This window comes from Protomyctophum parallelum, assembly GCF_964188405.1.
Source record: "Protomyctophum parallelum genome assembly, chromosome: 2".
Lineage (NCBI taxonomy): Eukaryota > Metazoa > Chordata > Actinopteri > Myctophiformes > Myctophidae > Protomyctophum > Protomyctophum parallelum.
This window is the reverse complement of record NC_139699.1, coordinates 40,386,656-40,406,779: the sequence shown is the minus strand read 5'-3', so window position 1 is coordinate 40,406,779 and position 20,124 is coordinate 40,386,656. Positions and strand designations below refer to the sequence as shown.

Below are 20,124 nucleotides of genomic sequence, written 5' to 3'. Positions count from 1 at the left end.
ACACGTCAGTGTCACCAGACAGTGTCCACCTCGGAGGGTCTGGTAAGACGGGCAGTGTCGGTAGGCCAATCAGAGGCAGGCGGGGCGTTACCATGTCTATAGACGGACGTAGTTTAGAATCATGCTTTGTCAACCCCACGTCCCCACTCCACCGTTCTATCCTCTCTTGACGTCAAAAAAGCGACGTGAAAGATTTTCGTAGCCAGGTTAATCTCTCTTTTGTCTGGAGCCTGCTAAATTGCTAATGCGTGGTTGGCTGCGGGAGTACAACATTGATAGGCAACCCCTTCAGCCAATCGTCATCGGTCTCCAACCAATTATTTAAAGAGTTCATTTGTTAATTGAGTGGCCTTCTCTCAAGTGTTTCTATGGCTTATTGTGCATATTGCATAGCCTATAGCTTTTTTCTTTATTGCTTTTATGGCTATAGACTCTTATTGCTGCTTGCAGGTATATTTGTTCACACCTGTGTGAAGTGAGGGGCGCTCTAATATCATCATACATCATCTCATTCCGGCTAAACACAATTTGCGTCCTCACTTTTGTTTTCAATGTTTGTGTTTACACAAAACTGGCCATTCATTGTCAATGGCAGTCAATGTTTGTGTTTGCAGTTGCACAAACACTCAAAACTGGCCATTTGGGGCGTCCACTGGCCTAGGTGTCCAGGCGCATGCAGGCTCTGGCCTGACAGTGCGTCAGTCGAGTCCCGTTCATGACGACCTTTGCTGCATGTCTCTCCTCTTCTCTCTCTCCCTCTGTCTTCACTGTAACTAATAAAGGCACAAAAGCCAAAAACAAATCATAAAAAAACTGGCCATTCATTGTCAATGGCATTCAATGTTTGTGTTTGCACAAACACTCAAAACTGGACATAGGTCAAAAATAAATGAAAAAAGGAATTGAAAAAACATGTCCCTCTCAGGTATTAGAGTTTGAATTTCCAATGGGTTCATATAGGAAGGGGGCGGGTCAGCTAAAATACTGAAATAATCAACTTAAAAACTGTCCAGGGTCAAGAAAGCCTAAGTTGAGGAGGAGAATGAGGAGGGCTTAGACTTTCTACACAGGCAAGTTATAATTTGCAGCCACCATATGTGCTCTTTTTAGAGTGTCACACTTTTGTATGACTGTTGGTACGGCATTCCACATTTTGGCATCAGTAGAATTATTTTGCGACCCCGTTTTTGTGCCGAAAATGGGTTTCCTGAGATCAGTGGGGCGGCTCCTTCTGGTGTTGTGCCTGTGACATGTCTTTACACTATTGAAGTAGTCTGACAGGTACAGTACACGAGTATCCTAGAAGACCATTGCAAGGCCCAGGCCTATTCCTCTGCCCTGAGCTATCCCACCCACCCTAGCAGGGTTTAGGTGAGTTCTGGCCTGACCAGTTTCTGGGATCTGTAGTGAACGGTGAACCATATAAAAAAATCATACCCGTGTGAACTGAGTGGTGCAACTCCCCCCCCCCCCTCTCTCTCATTAGCAGGCAACAGTGCAGCACTCTCTCTCTCTCTCTCTGTTTCTGGCACAACAGTGCCCCTACTGGTACTAATAGTCATACTCGTGCTCATTAACCAACACAGACACACATAGGTGAACACACAGACACACATAGGTGTACACGGACATTGCTGGTTGTAGGAGTGGTTGCACCACTCAAAAATAGACCACAGACTCAGCTAAACTTACACAATTACAAACCTACATTTTCCCATAAAGCATGTATTACGGCCCTGAACAAACCTTACCAAAGATGAATGAATTCACTATAAAATGAGGTATGAGAGCAGCAGTGGTGTACACTTACCTTGAGTACTGTACTTGAGTAGGTAGGCCTATGTGTACTTTACCTGAGCACCTAAGACACTTTCACTCTACTACATTTCAAAGACAAATATTGTAGCCTACTTTTGACTACATCCTAGGGAGGGAAAAAAGTATAATATAATCAACTACACAAAGCATTGCAATGTGACATATTGAAGAAAATATTCTGTAATTTGTAGTTTTTAATATTTAGTAGCCCGCCCCAAAGAAAGTATTCCGGTACTTTAGCTCAAGTACAAATTTGACTGAGCAACTTTCACTTGTAGTTGAATAATTATACTGGGGGGTTGAGAGAGTATAGGGTAACAGGATAGGTGCAGGGAAATCTGGACACCTCAATGTAAAATAGCAAATTTTTGTTCAAAATGTTAAACATTAAAAAAATAAAGTAAAATGTTTTTAGTAAATTAAAGTAGCATACATGATTAGAACATGCTTAAACATTCGACAACAAGGTGTAGCATTTCTACAATTGCTACAAAACCTGTATATCCTGTATGTCATTTTGGGGCATATAGGCCTACAAGAATTTGAAGGTAACATTTAAGTCTTATAATGACATCACGTGTTCACATCATGTATACTTTAAGATATAAAAAATAAAATCACAACATTTTGGACAAAATAGAATGATTTTACATTGAGGTGGGCACCTCAATGTAAAATCTGCTATTGCTATACATGATATCCCTAGTGCAACGTTTCTCAAAGTGTGTGCTGTATTTGGAATTCATCAATATCACTTTAGTTTAACCACTTAAACCCTCCCTTTATACCCTCTCTACCAAAAATAGACGAGCTACAAGCTCACAACGCATCACCTTGTGAGCTTGTAGATTTTTGGTGAATGCCGCGACCCAACTACAGACAAGCGGTTGAAGATGGATGGAGGATGGATGGATGGATGGATATACTGTACTGTAGGCCTATCTTAGGGGGAAAGATTGACATATTTACGTACCGTTAATATGACATGAATGTCAGTTTATATAAAGTAACAATGCAATTCAGGGGTGCCTTGGATGAAAAAACTATTTAGATTTACAGGGGTGACCTGCCTTTAGTGCCCACCTATCCTGTGTTCCTTGAGAGCAGTCAGTGTGCCTGCAGAAACCAGCAGAGGGCGCTGTCTGCGCCTGTATAGTTTCGCTAGTATGCATGCATGGAGGGTGTTTCCTGAAACGCATACTTTAGGATTATATGAAGAACACACCCAGTGACATCAGTGAGGTTTGAAGACGGGGAGAAAAAAAGTTCTTGCTCAAACCAAACTCAAACTGTGTGTTGTTGCAGTCAGAGAAGGAACACAAGGGGCCGAAAAGGTCCTTCCCATTTTTTCTGTTAGTATTGCCCCACACAAGAGAAGAAGTGCGCAAAGGTGTTACGAACACGGTGTATAACTTTAAACTTTTAGAAGTGAGTGAGTGGGGAGATTTATTTACAACGTGATGTCTCAAGAACAGAGGATGTCAACTTCAGACGAGACGGACGCGCTCCGGCCGAGATATGGCTGTAAGTTAAACTTTACTTTACGTTTTAGGCTAAGTCAGAAAGGTTTTATTTCCTATGCTTTATGCCATACAAATCCGTCCCGTGTCGACTTAACTGTTACTGTCCTGTTCCTGCCTGGCGTCGCATCATGCGCAAGGTCAAACTCTCATAAAGTTTATTTTATTTCTACAAATAAATGTGAGTTTAGACTTGACTTGTTCTGATAGAACAGCGTGGTTTAGAACTTAGAAGTGACTTCCGCGTTTTGGTTGTCATTGGTTGATTGCTAAAGTTGAAAGAAAGAACTGCAGTATTCCATATTGTTGCATTCGAGTTTGTTGTATTTACAATAATTAAGTAAAAGGTCTTGCTAAGTGCTTTTGATGCCACCGTACAGCAGCACAGTGTCACTCATGATGGGCGGCACACTATGCTATGAACAACTTCATTAACATTCCGATACTGCCCATTATTCACAATCATAAATCAAATGTTAAAAGCAACAGATGACATAATAATGGTGTCAGTCTTTCTGTGTCAAGTGGAAAAAAGGTCAGAAAACGGAGCGGGATCGAACTCCGACGCTTCATAAGCACAGTCTAATAAAGTAGAAATGTGATGTCATGGCTAATATCCAAAGAAGGCTAAATGTACTGTACATTGAGTGATGGAAAAAAATCCCCCTTGGCTTTGTATTGCGCGCGCTCTATAGCCCCCATCCCCCTCTCTATAATAAAAAAGGGAAGGAAAAAGTATTTTCAGTACTGTGCTGTGCAGGCGGGGACCAGGGTCCATTCTGTATATTTGTAATACCACCATGGGAATCAAATCACCACCCCAGACCCACATCATTGTTTAGTTTTCTGTCTATGAATAGGCTCTGTGCTGTCATTTCATTTAAGACAAAAGCATAATTATCCACACAGCCCCAAACAGCCTTGAGCCTATTGTTTATGCACACATACTAGCCCAGATAAGATTGTAATGTATGTAAACTTTTACTCGTTGAGTGAGTTGTAGAAAAACATCTTTTTATGAAGCAAATGAGAGGGTGGAACTTTTCTGCTAGGCAAAGTTATGCAATCACACCCTGATACTAGTTGTTTCTGGAAAGTTTGAGACAGCCCTGCACCCTTGGTGAATGAATGGACACAAATCATGATCCCAGTCACCTTTAATTATTATTGTTATGTATTATTATTACTTACTACTATTGAGAGTTTAGAGAAGGCAGACATAGCAGACATAATGAGAAATACAGAGATTTATAAATCTACTCTGATGTTGCTGTGTGTATCTTTGAATGCATTGCTGTGCATTGCTGTGGCATCATATAAAACAGTGATTCTCAACCAGTGGGGGGTTCCAGGTGGTCCCCAGCTAAATGATGGAAAATTGGTAACCAAATGGATCCTTAATGGATGTTTTGTTAAACAGCTGCATTACTTAATTTACAAGAAGTCTACACAATTAGAGCATGTAGAAGAATTGTTATTTTGATCAATGTTTGCCAGTTATCTTTCCTATACATCAATACAGCATGGACTTGTGGACATAATCTTGTTCAACAATAACAACATATTAAACGTTTTGGGTCTGAGAGGCTAAATCTCATCAATGGTCCATGGCTCAAATAATGGGCCTGGATATGAAAAGGTTTGAAAAGCACTGATATAAAAAGTATTCACCCTGTATGTGTCGGTTGGTTGGCAGCTGTTCTGGATGGCGTGGAACGTCTCACTGCAGAAGAGATGGACGAGAGGCGACAGCAGAACATGGCCTACGAGTACCTCTGTCACCTGGAGGAGGCTAAAAGGTAAGAACGCCACCGCTGATGTCAGTCATTTGGACTCCATAGAACAGAGTCAGCAGGCCCAGGCGGTGGCGTAACCGTCTGGGCACCCGACTGGTAATCCAGTCGCAGTGTGCCGCGGGTTCGACTCCCGAGCCCGACACGGCCTTTACTGCATGTCATCCCCCCATCTCTCTCCCGTTTCCTGTCAGCCTACTGTCTGTCCCTTCAAAAAACCCTTCGTAAGCCGCAAAAACATATCTTAAAAAAAAAGAAAGAACAGAGTCAGCATCATGCATGTATTCTATGGAAGCATGTATGCAGGAAAAATAGCCAACCTTCTACAAGCTCTCGATGTGTCAGTGACGCATGCACTGAGAGCTTGTAGATTGGCCATTTGCCCCTCCTATATTCAGCTATTAGTGTAGATTGTCGTCTTACACAAACATTAAATTCCCATGTCTGAGCAAATAGACATGTTACTCATGATGATGCACGATGATAAGAGCACCCCTCACTTCACACAGGTGTAATTTTTTAAAGATTGCAGCCACAGAGAACCTCAGCCTGATGGCCTAAAAGTCTAATACAGTATCTCCCCTCAGTCATAGGGACTTGTGATGTTGGCTTTCCACACGGGAGACCCGGGTTTGATTCCCGGGTCCGGGGTGTTAACAATAGTACCGTGACCCAGATCAGGTTTCTCTGTGGGAGGAGGTCAAAAGGGGGGTGAGTGTAGCAAAGTGGCTGACAACCTAAGCCTGATGGCCTAGCTTATTCTGGGCCAGATCTGATTGATATGATATGACCTAAGTTTATCTGGCCTCGATCAGACTCTCTTGGATTCGTCCAGGGACGTCCGTCCATCTTAGTGGGCAGAATTTATGTTGGTTGAAATCAGGTGATATGCTGTGCCAGAGCTGACTAATCTTGGTGTGTGTGTGTGTGTGTGTGTGTGTGTGTGTGTGTGATCTCCAGTAATACATTTCTGTTATTATAATTTGCTACATCTTGCTGGTATAGATGTGTGTGTGTGCTCTTTTCATGCTGTTTATTTCACAAATCACACATTTTAGGACGTGGTCATACACATCATTTCAGCCGTGAGATTTCTTCGCACTGGACAACCTGTTAAACATGTATCCTCGCCACTGAATGGCCCTGCAGTCTGCATGTGTGTGCATTCTTGTGTATGTGGGGGGTTATTATACACTCGCATTGACCTAACATACTCTAGGCTTCAGTTGCACTGCAGGCAAGCGTTTCTTGTGCATGGATTCTAGTAACCATCTGCTGTAGTGAGGGTCCTTGGCTGCTGTGTCTTCATTGTCTCCACCAGGCCGAAGGCATGGGGGGAAGAGTATGTTTTGCACTCCGTCCGTCCGTCCGTGTGTCTGTGTGTGTGTCCGTGAGCAGCTAATCTCGGCCACCGTTAACCCGGTCGATGCCAAATTTTGCACACACACTCCCTGGATGCCAACGATGAACCTCTGCCCCAAACTTTCCAGAACGGCCTGTTATAGCGCCACCAGGAGGCCGCTTTGTGCAAGTTTTTGCACAGTACACCTACAGATTTTGTCCAAACATCGCGCAAATTGGTACACAGTCTCTCTAGAGCCATTCAACGAAACCGGTCTTTCAGATTTCTCAGACTCCATCCTGATTGGTTAAGATTGGCTTCCAAAGTTCACAGGAGTGCTCAGTTTCAAACAAAATGCTGCAAATCATGAACACATCGCGTGATTTCCGTGAAATTGTGCACGCACATTCCCACTAGGCCGAGGACGAAATGCCACATGAACAATTTCAACTCAGCCTCAAGGTGGCGCTATAACTGGCCGAAAAGTGTTTTTACCTCTAACTGCACGGATCTGTGGATAATTTACTTTTGTTGCCCTTTTATCCAACCACCAGATGAAGGCAAGCTGCAATGTCCTACATTCCTATCCTGGTGGAGACCTGTGCCCAGAAGGGCACTTTTTCTAGTTGTATATCTCTTCATGGGATGCTCTATACTATGTTTTCACTTTTGGCTGTTATAAACAGATATCATATCTTTTTATTGCAATAATTTGCAATATCGCGTCCTCAGTAGTGTATTACAGACCAAGGCACTAATCATTTCTGAACAGCCTGAGTTAATAACATTAACGACTTCGTCTTACAGTAAGCAAGAACAACACAAGGTAATGGATCAAATGCATATAAATTGTCATCTAGGATCATAGCCATAGGTAAATAGGTCTAATAGTAGAATGTCCAAAAAACAAACAATAATCTGTACATCGAAACTATACACTATATGATGCCAGGTCAACAATGTCCTGGCATATGTCTACATAAGCCCATATATGCAGATAGCCTTTTGCGTAAGCCTGCAAGGTCAAGTGCTAAGGGCTATAGTGGAGTCTGAAGAGGTGAGTCTTCAGATTATAGTGGAAATGATTCTGAATGCTAGGTTGTAGGACTGGGATAAGGTCTACAACCACATGGTGATGGTTACAGAGCGTTACGGTTGGCTCAGATCGAGCTGAGGTGCTTTACTTAGGCATGCCATGTCTGTGGGTGTGTGTAGGCCCCAAAGCGGACTGACGCATGAAGAAGAGGAAGGACCAAGCGAGACAGGAAGTGACTCGGTCCGTGTTGACTTTAGTATCTCCCCCTGTTGCTACAGAAACGCACGGTTGTCGTGGTAACGGGTTCCGGTGTGAGCGGCTTGACTCATTGAGCATACACACCAGATAAAAGTGACTATTTAATGTCCTCTCTCCCCCTGAGTCAGCCAGCTGATATTAAAGAAGACAGACACCGACCGGTACACCCCTACGTTTATCGTGTTGATTCTGCACAGTTGTGTCTGTGCCTTTGAGGCTGTTTTGTCCTGAGCTGCAAATAAATATTGATCCTTTATAAGGAGTCTTTAGAGAGATTTCTATTCCCAGCTCCCTCCCGATCCTATACTGAGGAGTCTGAGGTACCAACTTCGTCATTGGTATGTACGTTATGTGCATGCCGTTTCTCCAACAACAGAACATGAGTTTCAGGTACAAGTAGGCAGGCCACCTGAAGCTGCAGGCTTAACGCTGTGGGGAGGAATGCTCATGCAAAGTGTCTGGAGGTGCATGCCGTGTGGTATGGCGAGAATGTCTCTCGTTGCACAGGTGCACAGCAGGGTGTGAGAGTGTGAGCTGGCGTTTGTCTGTATTCATTCACACGAGTGAAGATGATCCAGGAGGTTTGACACTAAGGTCTCAGAGGCACTTGCCAGTAGGGCAAGTACAGGCCATGTTTTACTTGCCCAAAGGTCATGCCCACTTACCGGAAAAGTCAAATTTCCATTATAATATGATAGGTAAAATTTGAGATCGTAAAAATAATGTGTTTTGTTAAAATCCAATCGATAACTGCAGAGTGGTGACGGTCACTTGTAAAAAAAGTCAGTGTGCATATTCTTGTTCTTCACGAATATCCTATAATGTCAGGGAAACTTATCAGAATAATGTTAAATCTGGGAATATATGTCTTACCAAGAATTGGTATTCTTCACTAATGTGTCAGGGTGTTTACTAACAATATCCCACATTGGTTTCTATTCAACCATTCCTAGCGGAATTTTTGACAGTTGCTGAAAGTTGGGGTACCATCAACAATCAATATAAGGCAATATTTTCTAAATTTCATTATGCTTTAAGTAGCATGTGACGTGTCAATCTAGGGGGTTTTCATGATTCTGAATCCATTCCAAGCATTCGTTTTTCACGAAAAACACTCCTTGGACACTCCTTAAATGACTAAGGCACAGTTAAGGCACATGATGAAACACTTAGGTTAGTTGTGGGTGCACATCTTGTGTATGGAAAACAAACAAAATGTACTTCAACCAAATCAAATATGGTTTACTGACCTTTGAAGGTACTGTATTTGATGTTTAGTCAGCTTGCTTATAGTTGAGCTGTGAGGGATGCAAAATATAGGTCACTCTCATCATCTCATGACCATGATACCATCAAATGAAATGTTAATGTCTGCTCAGTTTCATGCCACCTGCTGTGCAGGACAGGTTATTAATATCATTCAAAATATTTTAATAGTCTCTGTCTAGCTCCTACCACTCGGTTACATTTATGATTCACATAACAGTGATAGCATAGCATTACATTCTGAGAAGCAGGAAACATGTGAAACACTGTCTCACTCAAAGACTTCCATGATGTGCTACCCTGTTGCTCTTGTGAATGACACTGGCACTTCACTGCTCCTGTGGAACTGCTCATTTGTCAAAGTGTGTGTGTGTGTGTGTGTGTGTGTGTGTGTGTGAAAATGGTAAATAGTGCATTTATATAGCGCCTTTATCCAAGGCGCTTTACATAGATAGTGCATTACATTCACCTATTCACATACCGATGGTGGAGGAAACCATGCAAGGTGGAACTGCTCATTTGTCAAAAGTATGGTATGAAATATATATGAAAAAGGTAAATTAAATGGTAAATGGTGCATTTATATGGCACGTTTATCCAAGGTGCTTTACATAGACAGTGCATTACATTCACCTATTCACACACACATTCACACACCGATGGCGGAGGGAACCATGCAAGGCACCAACCTGCACATCCAGACCATTTTGGGGTTCAGAGTCTTGCTCAAGGACATTTCAACACTAACTCTGGGGGAGCCCGGGATCGAACTGGGAACTTTCCGGTTCCCCATCGACCGCTCTACCTCCTGAGCCACTGCCACTCCATGAATGTGACCTAACCATCTAAGGTTAAGGTTTGCTACTTTCGTCTTCCATACATACACATCCAGTCCATTTCATAGCCACTCACTCACTCACTTTAATCACACACACACATCACTGTCATATCAATATCAATTATTCAGTATTCATCATCTTCATCATTATCTTCACAAAATCAATCCTCCTCTTCCTTCTGATTGCTGCAGGTTTGTAGCTTGCACATTTCTGTGCACTTTAATTTATTGGCAAGGCAGGAGCAATCTGAAAGCTTGCAGGTCCGTACACACTTGCAGGCCATAAGTTCCAGCCCGGCCATTTGTACTGGTGACCCCCACATCCAGTTTAAAATCAGCATAGCTATAAGAATAAGAGTCATATCAGTTATGAGCCCAATTGACTATGAATTTCAGATTGCTGGGCATGGGACATGATCTACATAATTATGGAATAAATTCTGTACTGGCCATATATAGTGTCTTGAGTCTACAGGGTTTGACGAGGTCTGATCAACATATGGAATGTTCAGATTCAGAACAGGTCAGCTCCATATGTGCCAGAGATCTAATGGTGGCAGCGGGGGCAATGTATCTAGTGTACAGGGTTTGATGAGGGCCCAGGTAGGGCCGGGCCTTAATTTTGAATGTCAGTCAAATGGGAGACATTGAAGAGGAACGACGGGTGGGGTGGATCAAATGTCAGAACAGCTCCAGTTTTGAAGCTCCATATATGCAGATCTAGGTGATGATCCAGTCTTATCCATGTATGGCTATCGATGAGGCCAGTGTCGTGATCTTCATATATGGAGACAGCCATATCTGGATTGTGTCACAAGGCGTGACAGACTGATGGCCATATGATGTCACGAGGCGTGATGGATCATATGGAGGCATGACTGACGGAGCGACGGAATGGTTTTGCAGGTATTCATAGTAATCTGCGACCTACGATCACAATCGGTGGACTTGAGCTAGAGTTTTGTACCACTTCCGACAGCATCCAGGCTGTGCAGTAATATCCATGTCAGTCTCTTGCAAGCTGTTGAGATACAATTTCAGTGGATATCTTGCCTTGCTGTTACCATAAAAACCTGGGTGTCCTGTCTTCCACATGATAAGTGATGGCTACCCTGGCATCTCTTCCATTTGGCCTCCTTCATGGAAGATGGGAGATCATGGCGGTCAAAACACTATACATTCCTCTATAATCTTTGGCCTTTGTTTGGCAGGCGAAAACATTCAGTGGTAGCATTCTGGTTGCTGATCAACATAACAACATAACTAAAGTCATATACTCTTCTGGTTGGACAGCATTTTGAGTATGACCTTGCTCTCTCCTCCGAATAATGTCCACAAGGCCTCCAGTGACCTTCATGATGTGAAGTGCATTATCCACCCAATGGCAGAGGGATCTGATTCTTATTGAACATGACATGTACATTGATGTATTCTTGTCTTTTAGAGGGGAATCAGAGGGGACGTACATGCATAGCACATTGATAAAAGAAATGGGAAGTTCCCCAAGGCATTGAGGGAATTTAGGATTACTGGCTTTTATCTTCCTTCAGGATTTTATTCTAGTAGCATTTCCTGCTGCTCATGCTCTCAACCAGCTGCGCTGACTCTGCACAAGGTTGGGACTCTGGTTGGGAAATAGGATGGTTTTCATGTGTGCTTCTACAGCCCTATTCTTGTGCTTTGCTTCTAGTATTTGCCTTGTGGTGGTAGGCCCATATAGTGTATATGTGCCTATTTCCAGACTCCATCAAGCCAGCTATCTTCTATCAATGGTGTTGGGTCCAAGCGTATCGGTCTTCCAGTGATCATGCAGTTGATCCGTTGTGTCTGCTTCAAGACTGTTATCAGTGTTTGCCATTCATGAGGTAGAGCTGCAATCAAATGCAAAGCACGAAGACCTTTGTCAAATGCTTCTCAGATGCCAGGATTGAGGTTTATGCTGACCAGATAGGGATATCCAGGTGTGGTGGAGGTAGGACTGCTGTTTCCTCAGATCTTTCAGATGGCAACTGGTCATTTCAATAAGTAGTGACTGCTAAGCCCTCAGGGACATTTTGCTAGGAACCCCAAGAGGGTGACAGGTCATCTGTTGACATGGTGTCCACGACCGGGACATCCTCAGCTTCAGTTGTGCGCATGAAGACTTGAAGACGCGGGCGGCTGTGGCTCAGGAGGTAGAGCAGGTCGTCCAATGATCCCTGGGTCGGCGTTTCGAATCCCGACTCCTCCTCCTGTCCACATGTCAAAGTGTCCTTGGGCACACTGAACCCTACATTGCCTCCAATTAGTTGGTCAGTGTGAGCTCGCCTCCATTGGTGTGAATGTGGGAAGTGAGGACGCTGGCGTCGACTTGTTCACCGCTTCACCTCATTTCTTTCATGGCTAGTGCTAATTATGCTAATTTATTACTATTATAGGCCTACATGTTTATATATTTTATAACATACTTTTATATGTCATAGCATTTGTGTGTGTGTAATTTTAAGTGTGAATAAAACTTAATTGTAACATATACCATCAACAAGAAAATTGCACAAAATCCTACTATAATGGGAGTTAAGGGGAAACAATGATTGTCCCAAAAAAGTATTAAAGCTACTCTTTTGAAAATGCTATCATGTCTCAAAATACTTATATGGACCCAACAAACAAAATGGTAGCAAAGATATTTTGCCACCAAAAATGGACTAACTCTCTCCCCATGCCTTCGGCCTGGTGGAGACAAATATGTCACCTGAAAGAATGTAGGTTGTCAAATGCAAACGTACTCGGATGGATCGCACTTCATGCTGTGAAGTGTGGCGTTACTTACTGCAGCAGTGCGAGTAACCTCCGTTGACCTTCATCCTATTTGTTAGCAAATGTTAGCCATAAGAGCCGTTGTTGTGCTAAACCTGGTGATATTGATGCTGTCGCTAGCCCTTCAGCATTCTGTTTATAACGTCTCTCTTGGAGTCTTTTTTTTATGTCACTTTCATTCTCTCTAGGAATGCAGTCGGGCTGCATGTTTTCTGTTTGATACCAGTGGGCTTATTGATCCGTGCAGTCAGTGTTTTCTGTTTGATACCTGGGATTATTTTTAAGATATCTTTGAGGCTTTTTGCCTTTATTGATAGTAGACAGTAGTTTGACAGGAAAGGAGGTGGGGAGGTGTGGGGGGGGGGAGGGCACACAATCTGTGCAGTGTTTTCAGTTTGATACCTGGGGCTTATTGATCTGTGCAGTGGGCTGCCTTCTCTCTTTAACCAATCAAGATGACAGTGAAATGTAGTGCACATACTGTATGATGGGAGTCCTCCTCAGGCAGTCGTTGTCGTCTGTCCTCACTTGTTTTCTCTTCTCCTCACTCTCACCTGCATACAATTCAACTGGAAAAACGTTGCATCACAGAACGTTTACAGGTTTAATTGTACAAACATAGCACAACAGAGTGATTTAAAAACTAAATAGAAGGTGATACTTTTATTAAAAAACTAAAAAAACAAGAAAAAAAAAACATTTTTTGCAACACTGAATTATCACCCAATCCTAGCTTGCACACTATTTTTTTTTTTTTTATATATTTTTTTGCGGCTTACGCCTTTTATTGATTTTTGAAGGGACAGACAGTAGGCTGACAGGAAACGGGAGAGAGATGGGGGGAAGACATGCAGTAAAGGCCGTGTCGGGCTCGGGAGTCGAACCCGCGGCACACTGCGACTGGATTACCAGTCAGGTGCCCAGACCGTTACGCCACGGCCTGGGGAGCTTGCACACTATTAAATGTAGGTTATGCTGTTGTTGTTTTTTGGACATTGTCTTCTGCATTCTGGGCATGTGGATGGTTCTGATTCCAGGTCATTCCATGCTACCCCACCCCTGATGCAAGCCTGTGCGCTAACATACTCGTATAACTGCATTTAGACACAACTACAATGGTCCTTTCCTTTTCTTTCTCATAAAAAATGTCTTAAAAGTCGTTAAACTGTCACTTCACTGTCATCTGGGACCCCCCCCCCCCCCCCCCATTTTTATTTATTAAATAAAAATAAATAAAAATAAAATCTCACCCACAGGTTGAGAACCACTGGTCTACACAGTAAAGAGTAGTAATTGTGTGTGGTCGTTCGTTGTGAGTGAGCCAAATGATAGCTTTTGTTACTGAACTGAGAGCTTAAGTGAAGGGGATTTGCAGCTAAGGGAGTGCCAACGTAATTGTGGCTGATGTGGCATTTATTCACCTCAGAAGAAAACAATGCACTGCAGAATCAGGTGTCCCTCCCTCCATTGATCCCCTGAAGCCTCCTCCCTGTGCTGTGTCTGAACTAAGGTATCCATTCATCTCCCTGGAAAATGTACTAACTTCATGGATGGTCCCTCACAGTAGAAACAGAATCATACCAGTCCACTATGTCAAGTCTTTAACCACACATCATCATATTTCCAACAGTGTATTGACGACGACGGCTGTTCTACTGGCAGACTTGCACTGGTTTTGCCAGCAATCCTAGCCGCTTAGGTCATGGAGAAGTGTGTGTGTGTGTAGTACACACAGTACACTTCGGTGTGAGAGAGACACAGAGATGGAAAGGTATACATCTCATGTCAAAAACAAAATATATTTGACCATCCATTAGCCTAAATCCAGTTTATACCATATGTGAATATTTGTGTTTGAACTAACCGCTCAGCCTAAATGAAAAAGTTGTTGATTGAATACTGGAGTGGCTTACACAGGTTAGCGTGCCTCTCTTCCTGGTTTTATTTTACAAACACTGCTCGGCTTCCATGGGAGCTGTAGCTCCCACTGAAAGAATCGGTGAGTGTGAAAGATTATGGATGTTGGAGGAACACGACATGTAATTGTTTACTTTATAAAGTTACCATAACACGCTGGCCATTTGCTCAATGCGCAATTTCCTGTTTTCAGAGATTTCAGACTCTTGCATACATCTGTTGTTGAAATTAGTATTATGTAATGTAAGGCTGTGCATTTGTACTGCAATGCACAAGAACGATGTCTGCAAGCAGGTGAAACTCCCTGAGCAGTGATAAGATCTCTCCTCAAGAGACTTCTGTGGTCTGACTAGTGTTTAGTCCTTCTTAGCTTGCTCGCTGGCTGGAATCATTAAGTGCCTTAGCTTGCTCGCTGTCTGGAATCATTAAAGCGCCTTAGTTTGCTCGCTGGCTGGAATCATTAAAGCGTTTAAACCCATCGGTCCTGTCAGGCCAGGCCAGGCCAGGTAAAGTAAAGGCCATTGTTGACAGCCAGAACTGGACACTGTACAAGTTCCATCACTTACTAGGGGGACTTCAGTGAAGAACACATGTCAGCTTTGAGGCTGGGATCCAACAATGAGGAACCGGAATACTAGGTGGTTCTGTTAACTATTTAATTTAAAGGAAAACCATAACTCTGAGTGGTTCCATTCTCTCTCTCTCTCTCTCTCTCTCTCTCTCTCTCTCTCTAGGCCCACAAAAACACTGCCCCCCCCCCCCCCCCCCCCCCCCACACACACACACACACACCACCCATCCAGACCCCCCCATCCTTATTACCGTCTCACTGTGAAACCTGAGGCAGGGAGTTACTCTTCCTGTTTAGATATTAGTCAGCCAAATCCCAAGTGTTTACTTTGAATAACATTGAAAGGGCTCAGAACAAGGACGAGCTGCTCGGGTATGTATAATGTGGGGAAACGTGGTGGCATGCTTTAACCACTTTCACTTTTTAAGCACTTTAGGCCTGACATTTATATGTAATTCTGCCTGTCAATGGTTACATTAAAATGTGCTTTGCAAAACCAAATGCAAAATAGCACATCTACAAGTACAAGCTCACAATGTGTCACAGATGGTAACCGGAAGACTCACACCTACACACTAGCCCCCATTTTTGTCTCCACCAGGCCGAAGGCATGTGGGGAGAGTATGTTTTGCACTCCGTCCGTCCGCGTGTCCGTCCGTGTGTCCGTGTGTCCGTGTGTGTGTCCGTGTGTCCGTGTGTCCGTGAACAGCTAATCTCGGCCACCGTTAACCCGGTCGATGCCATATTTTGCACACACACTCCCTGGATGCCAACCATGAACCTCTGCCCCAAACTTTCCAGAACGGCCTGTTATAGCGCCACCAGGAGGCCGCTTTGTGCAAAACAAGTTTTTGCACAGTACACCTACAGATTTTGTCCAAACATCACGCAAATTGGTACACAGTCTCTCTAGAGCCATTCAACGAAACGGGTCTTTCAGATTTATCAGACTCCATCCTGATTGGTTAAGATTGGCTTCCAAAGTTCACAGGAGTGCTCAGTTTCAAACAAAATGCTGCAAATCATGAACACATCGCGTGATTTCCGTGAAATTGTGCACCCACATTCCCACTAGGCCGAGGACGAAATGCCACATGAACAATTTCAACTCAGCCTCAAGGTGGCGCTATAACTGGCCGAAAAGTGTTTTTACCTCTAACTGCACGGATCTGTGGATAACCTGGTGGAGACCTGTGCCCGGAAGGGCACTTTTTCTAGTTCTTTCTGCGGTCCAGCAGGTTCTTGTTTTTGCTTCATTGAGGATAAAGGTTAGACATAGGTTTAGGGTCAGGAAGTTTTACTGAGGTAATGTTTATTAATAGGTTAGATTTAGCCATAGTTTTACTGAGGTTACGTTTAAGAATAAGGTTCCTCCATTGGCTCCCGGTCGCTGCCCGCACAGAATATAAAACTCTGATGCTGGCATTCAAAGCAACCAAAGGCATGGCTCCCCCATATCTTACAAGTATGATCGTACCCTACAAACCCAGCCCGCACACTCAGATCAGCCAACGCAGGGAAGCTGGAAGTACCTTCACTAAAAACACCGGGACAATGCTCACATGTCCCAAACTCTTCTCCCTTCTGGCTCCAAAAGAAAACTATGGAATGCACTTCCCATCACAATCAGAAATGCAGCCTCACTCCCAATCTTCTGCGGTAGTCTGAAAACCCACCTTATCACACTCCACCATGGCCCGTTGCCCTAGCCCCTTAGATAGCACTTTATGTAGACTTAGATAGAATTTTAAACGGACTTATAGCATGTTACGTAGACACTAGACAGCACTAGAATTGCATTTTATGTAGTCATAGCACTTTATAGTACATATGTATAATATAAATTATATAATATAGTATATGTATGTATAGTTTACATTATAGTTTCATGATATAGTTATAGATACTCCATTGTTACGTTCTTAGCTTACGCATGTTTCATGATAACTACTTTTTATATTGATGTATGCCATGCTTTTTGTTATTGCTTAATGTAATGTAAATCGCTCTGGATTAAGAGCGTCTGCTAAATGCCTAAATTGTAAATTGGTTTAGGCATAGTTTTACTGAGGTTACGTTTAGGAATAAGGTCAGGCTTAGGCATACTTTTTCTGAGGTTAGGTTTAGGAATACCAGGTGAATACATACACCTGATTCTACACTCTGTTGCATGCTGAAAGTAACCGATCTACAATCTCACAAATTAACACTAGTGGTGGCAGGATGCTTTCTGATTACAAACATGTGCCGTTCTATTGGTAAGCTGCTGCACTGTATGCGTGTGTACTGTACATGGCATGTGTGTGCATAGTTCACGTCGTGCACGTGAGGAAGGCATGAGAGGGGGAAGTTATGTTTACACAGTGCCAGGAGGAAAATGGCTAATGTTTGGTGTTCCTTATCTGCACAACTGCTCAATGAGAAGTAGTTGCACATCCATCTTTCTTTCTAATCCAGCTCTATCCCTCTCTCTCTCCCTCTCCCTCTCCCACTCACTCACTCACTCACTCACTAACTAGTAGGTCATTTCAGAAATACCGAGCACCAAGACAGACGGGGGGACGGGGGAAAACAGAGGGGATCAGAAAAAGATAGAGTGAGAGCCAAATTGTCCATTATTACATGCTTTGCTGCAACACTGGAATCCTGCACTGACTGACCTCTGCACAGTTAGCCACACTCATACAGTCCGTGAACAGCTGGTGTGTGTGTGTGTGTGTGTGTGTGTGCAGTATCTTTAGATGAAACATCGGATTGGATGCCTATAGCGCCGTTGGTGAATGCACAGTATTGCGTCAACAAATAAAAACTAGTCTAAAATGTTAGGCAGGGACTAGTGGAGAAGACATCCAGTAAAACTAAAAGATACGTCATTTTATGTTTGATTGGTTGCACTCCGGCGTTGCACTTTGAAAATAGCAGTTCTACAAGATCATTTTGTAGATCGACTGTAGTGTAAAATCAGCCATCAGGCCCACCAAAACATTTTCTTTTGTCGACAAAATGTACAATCATGTACATTTAGTCGTCTAAAAATTAGATGACTAAAACAAAAAAAAATCAAGAGACTGACTAAAATCCATAAGAATTTGCTGTCAAATATTAACACTGCCAATTACAATAGGCTTCTTCAAGTAGTGTATGGATGTAGATGTAGTAACATGGACAGTAGCTCTGACTGCCAGGTGATCTCTCCCTGGACAGAACAGTGGTCAAGTGACAGCCTTTTCCTATGAGGTTGACCTTCCAACGGTGCACTGGCTTCGGTTTCCTCCCAGAAAGGGAACGTGACATTGGACAGGATGCCATTTCAGAGGTCGCTGTCAGATGGAAACCTTACGGGCTCAATTATATACGTCATATGATATGACTAAACCCATGCGGTAATACAGAATTTGGCCTCACTCTGCGCCCTTTCGTATTATGGAGTGTCCATATGTTAATTATATTCACTTTGCGCAATTTGCTATTAAGCCCCTTGACCTAAAAACACTCCGCACACCTGGGTCTGACCATCTCTTAAATGCAAAAAGCACTATTTGATTTTACACAAGAGTGGCACTGTGCACTGCTCTGGAGTGTTGCCATGTCTGTTTATTATAAGCGACTTTGGGCTTCTTTTTCTGTAAAGTTGCTTGTAAATATTGGTAGTTGTAGCCTACTAGTTGTGGTTGCTTTTCTTGTTTCTAAAGTGCTTATTTCGACTTTTCTCCAAATGTTGTTTAAACCAGTGATCCTCACACAGCGACATTCCCATGTCAAGGACCCCCAGATGAATGCATTTGCCCAACCCTAATCTAAAAATATTTTGGGCCAGTGACCCATGACAGATTTGTGTTTTTTCAATAAAATGTTTCAAAAATATTCCACAATTGTCACTTTTTTCAAAGATTCCTTTTGAAAATAGCAGATCTACCCGCTCTCAATGCATCACATTGCGACGTGTAACATTGTGACATTGTGAGTATTGTCGGTTTAATCATCTATAGTCAAATAACATTCTACATTACATTCATTAAAACTATGAACTCTGACTGCAGGGGGACATATATTTATAATGATCATTATAACAATGCAAGAAAATATTTAAAAAGAAGGAACTTTATATTTGTGGACAATCAAAATATGTTGGACATTTAAAAAAATTAATCTTGATATGGCACACTATCTAGAAAATAAAAACATGGCACTTCATTTAAAATAGGTTGCAGACCCCTGTTATAGAGGTCTCAGAGCTCTTTGGTAAAATGTTGAGATTTGAAATGGTCATAGTTCGCTCAATTCTCAACTTTTCTTTAGGTGCTGGTGGCATTTCAACTCATTCCTTCGTCGTGACTCGAATGAAATGAAATGAAATGAAATGAAATAAAATAAACGTTATTTTACAGCTGTTTTTCCATTGTGTGTGACTGTGTGCAACAGTGCATATACAGTAAACAGTACATATACAGTAGTGCAAATAGCCTATACGTGCACTAGGCTATATTTCCTCCTTGTCGGGATGGTGAGCTCTTCACAGCCCGTTTGACTTTCATAAAAAAGTTGAGATTAGAAAGGGTCATGGTTCTCTCATTTCTCAACCGTCTTTAAAAAAAAATAAAAAAAAATCTCCATATTCCTTAGGAATCTTGCTTTCAAGGCACCATGCACATCGGGAGCAATTAGGGGTTCAGAGTCTTGCTCAATGACACTTCGACACTCTAACTCTGGGGAATCCCGGGTTCGAACTGGCAACCTTGCGGTTCCCATCCGGTCGCTCTACCCCTGAGCCACTAACTTAAATTCCAACAGTCACTCTGTAGTACCTGTGTGGATTCCAGAGAAGACTTGCATATTTGTGTCCATTTCCTCATGTCACTTATATGGCATATTTGTGTCATGTACTGCAGTATGTTGTTTTGTTTGTTTTTTCAGCTCTGCTGCTGCTGTTTAAGTTCAATTGTCGACATTCTAAAAATCCCCTTCA

The 20,124-nt window shown here is 42.8% G+C and overlaps 1 protein-coding gene across 1 annotated transcript in view; it reads left to right on the top strand.

The window, feature by feature from the left end:
- Positions 1 to 3,049: 3,049 nt before the first annotated feature.
- Positions 3,050 to 20,124, top strand: part of iqgap1 (IQ motif containing GTPase activating protein 1) — a 72,150-nt gene continuing 55,075 nt past the window's right edge. Inside the window, exons 1-2 of the mRNA XM_083790024.1 lie at positions 3,050 to 3,342; positions 5,035 to 5,137. Coding sequence (XP_083646150.1) covers positions 3,279 to 3,342; positions 5,035 to 5,137 — 167 coding nt within the window. The 5' untranslated portion in view covers positions 3,050 to 3,278. The remainder of the gene's footprint in view (positions 3,343 to 5,034; positions 5,138 to 20,124) is intronic.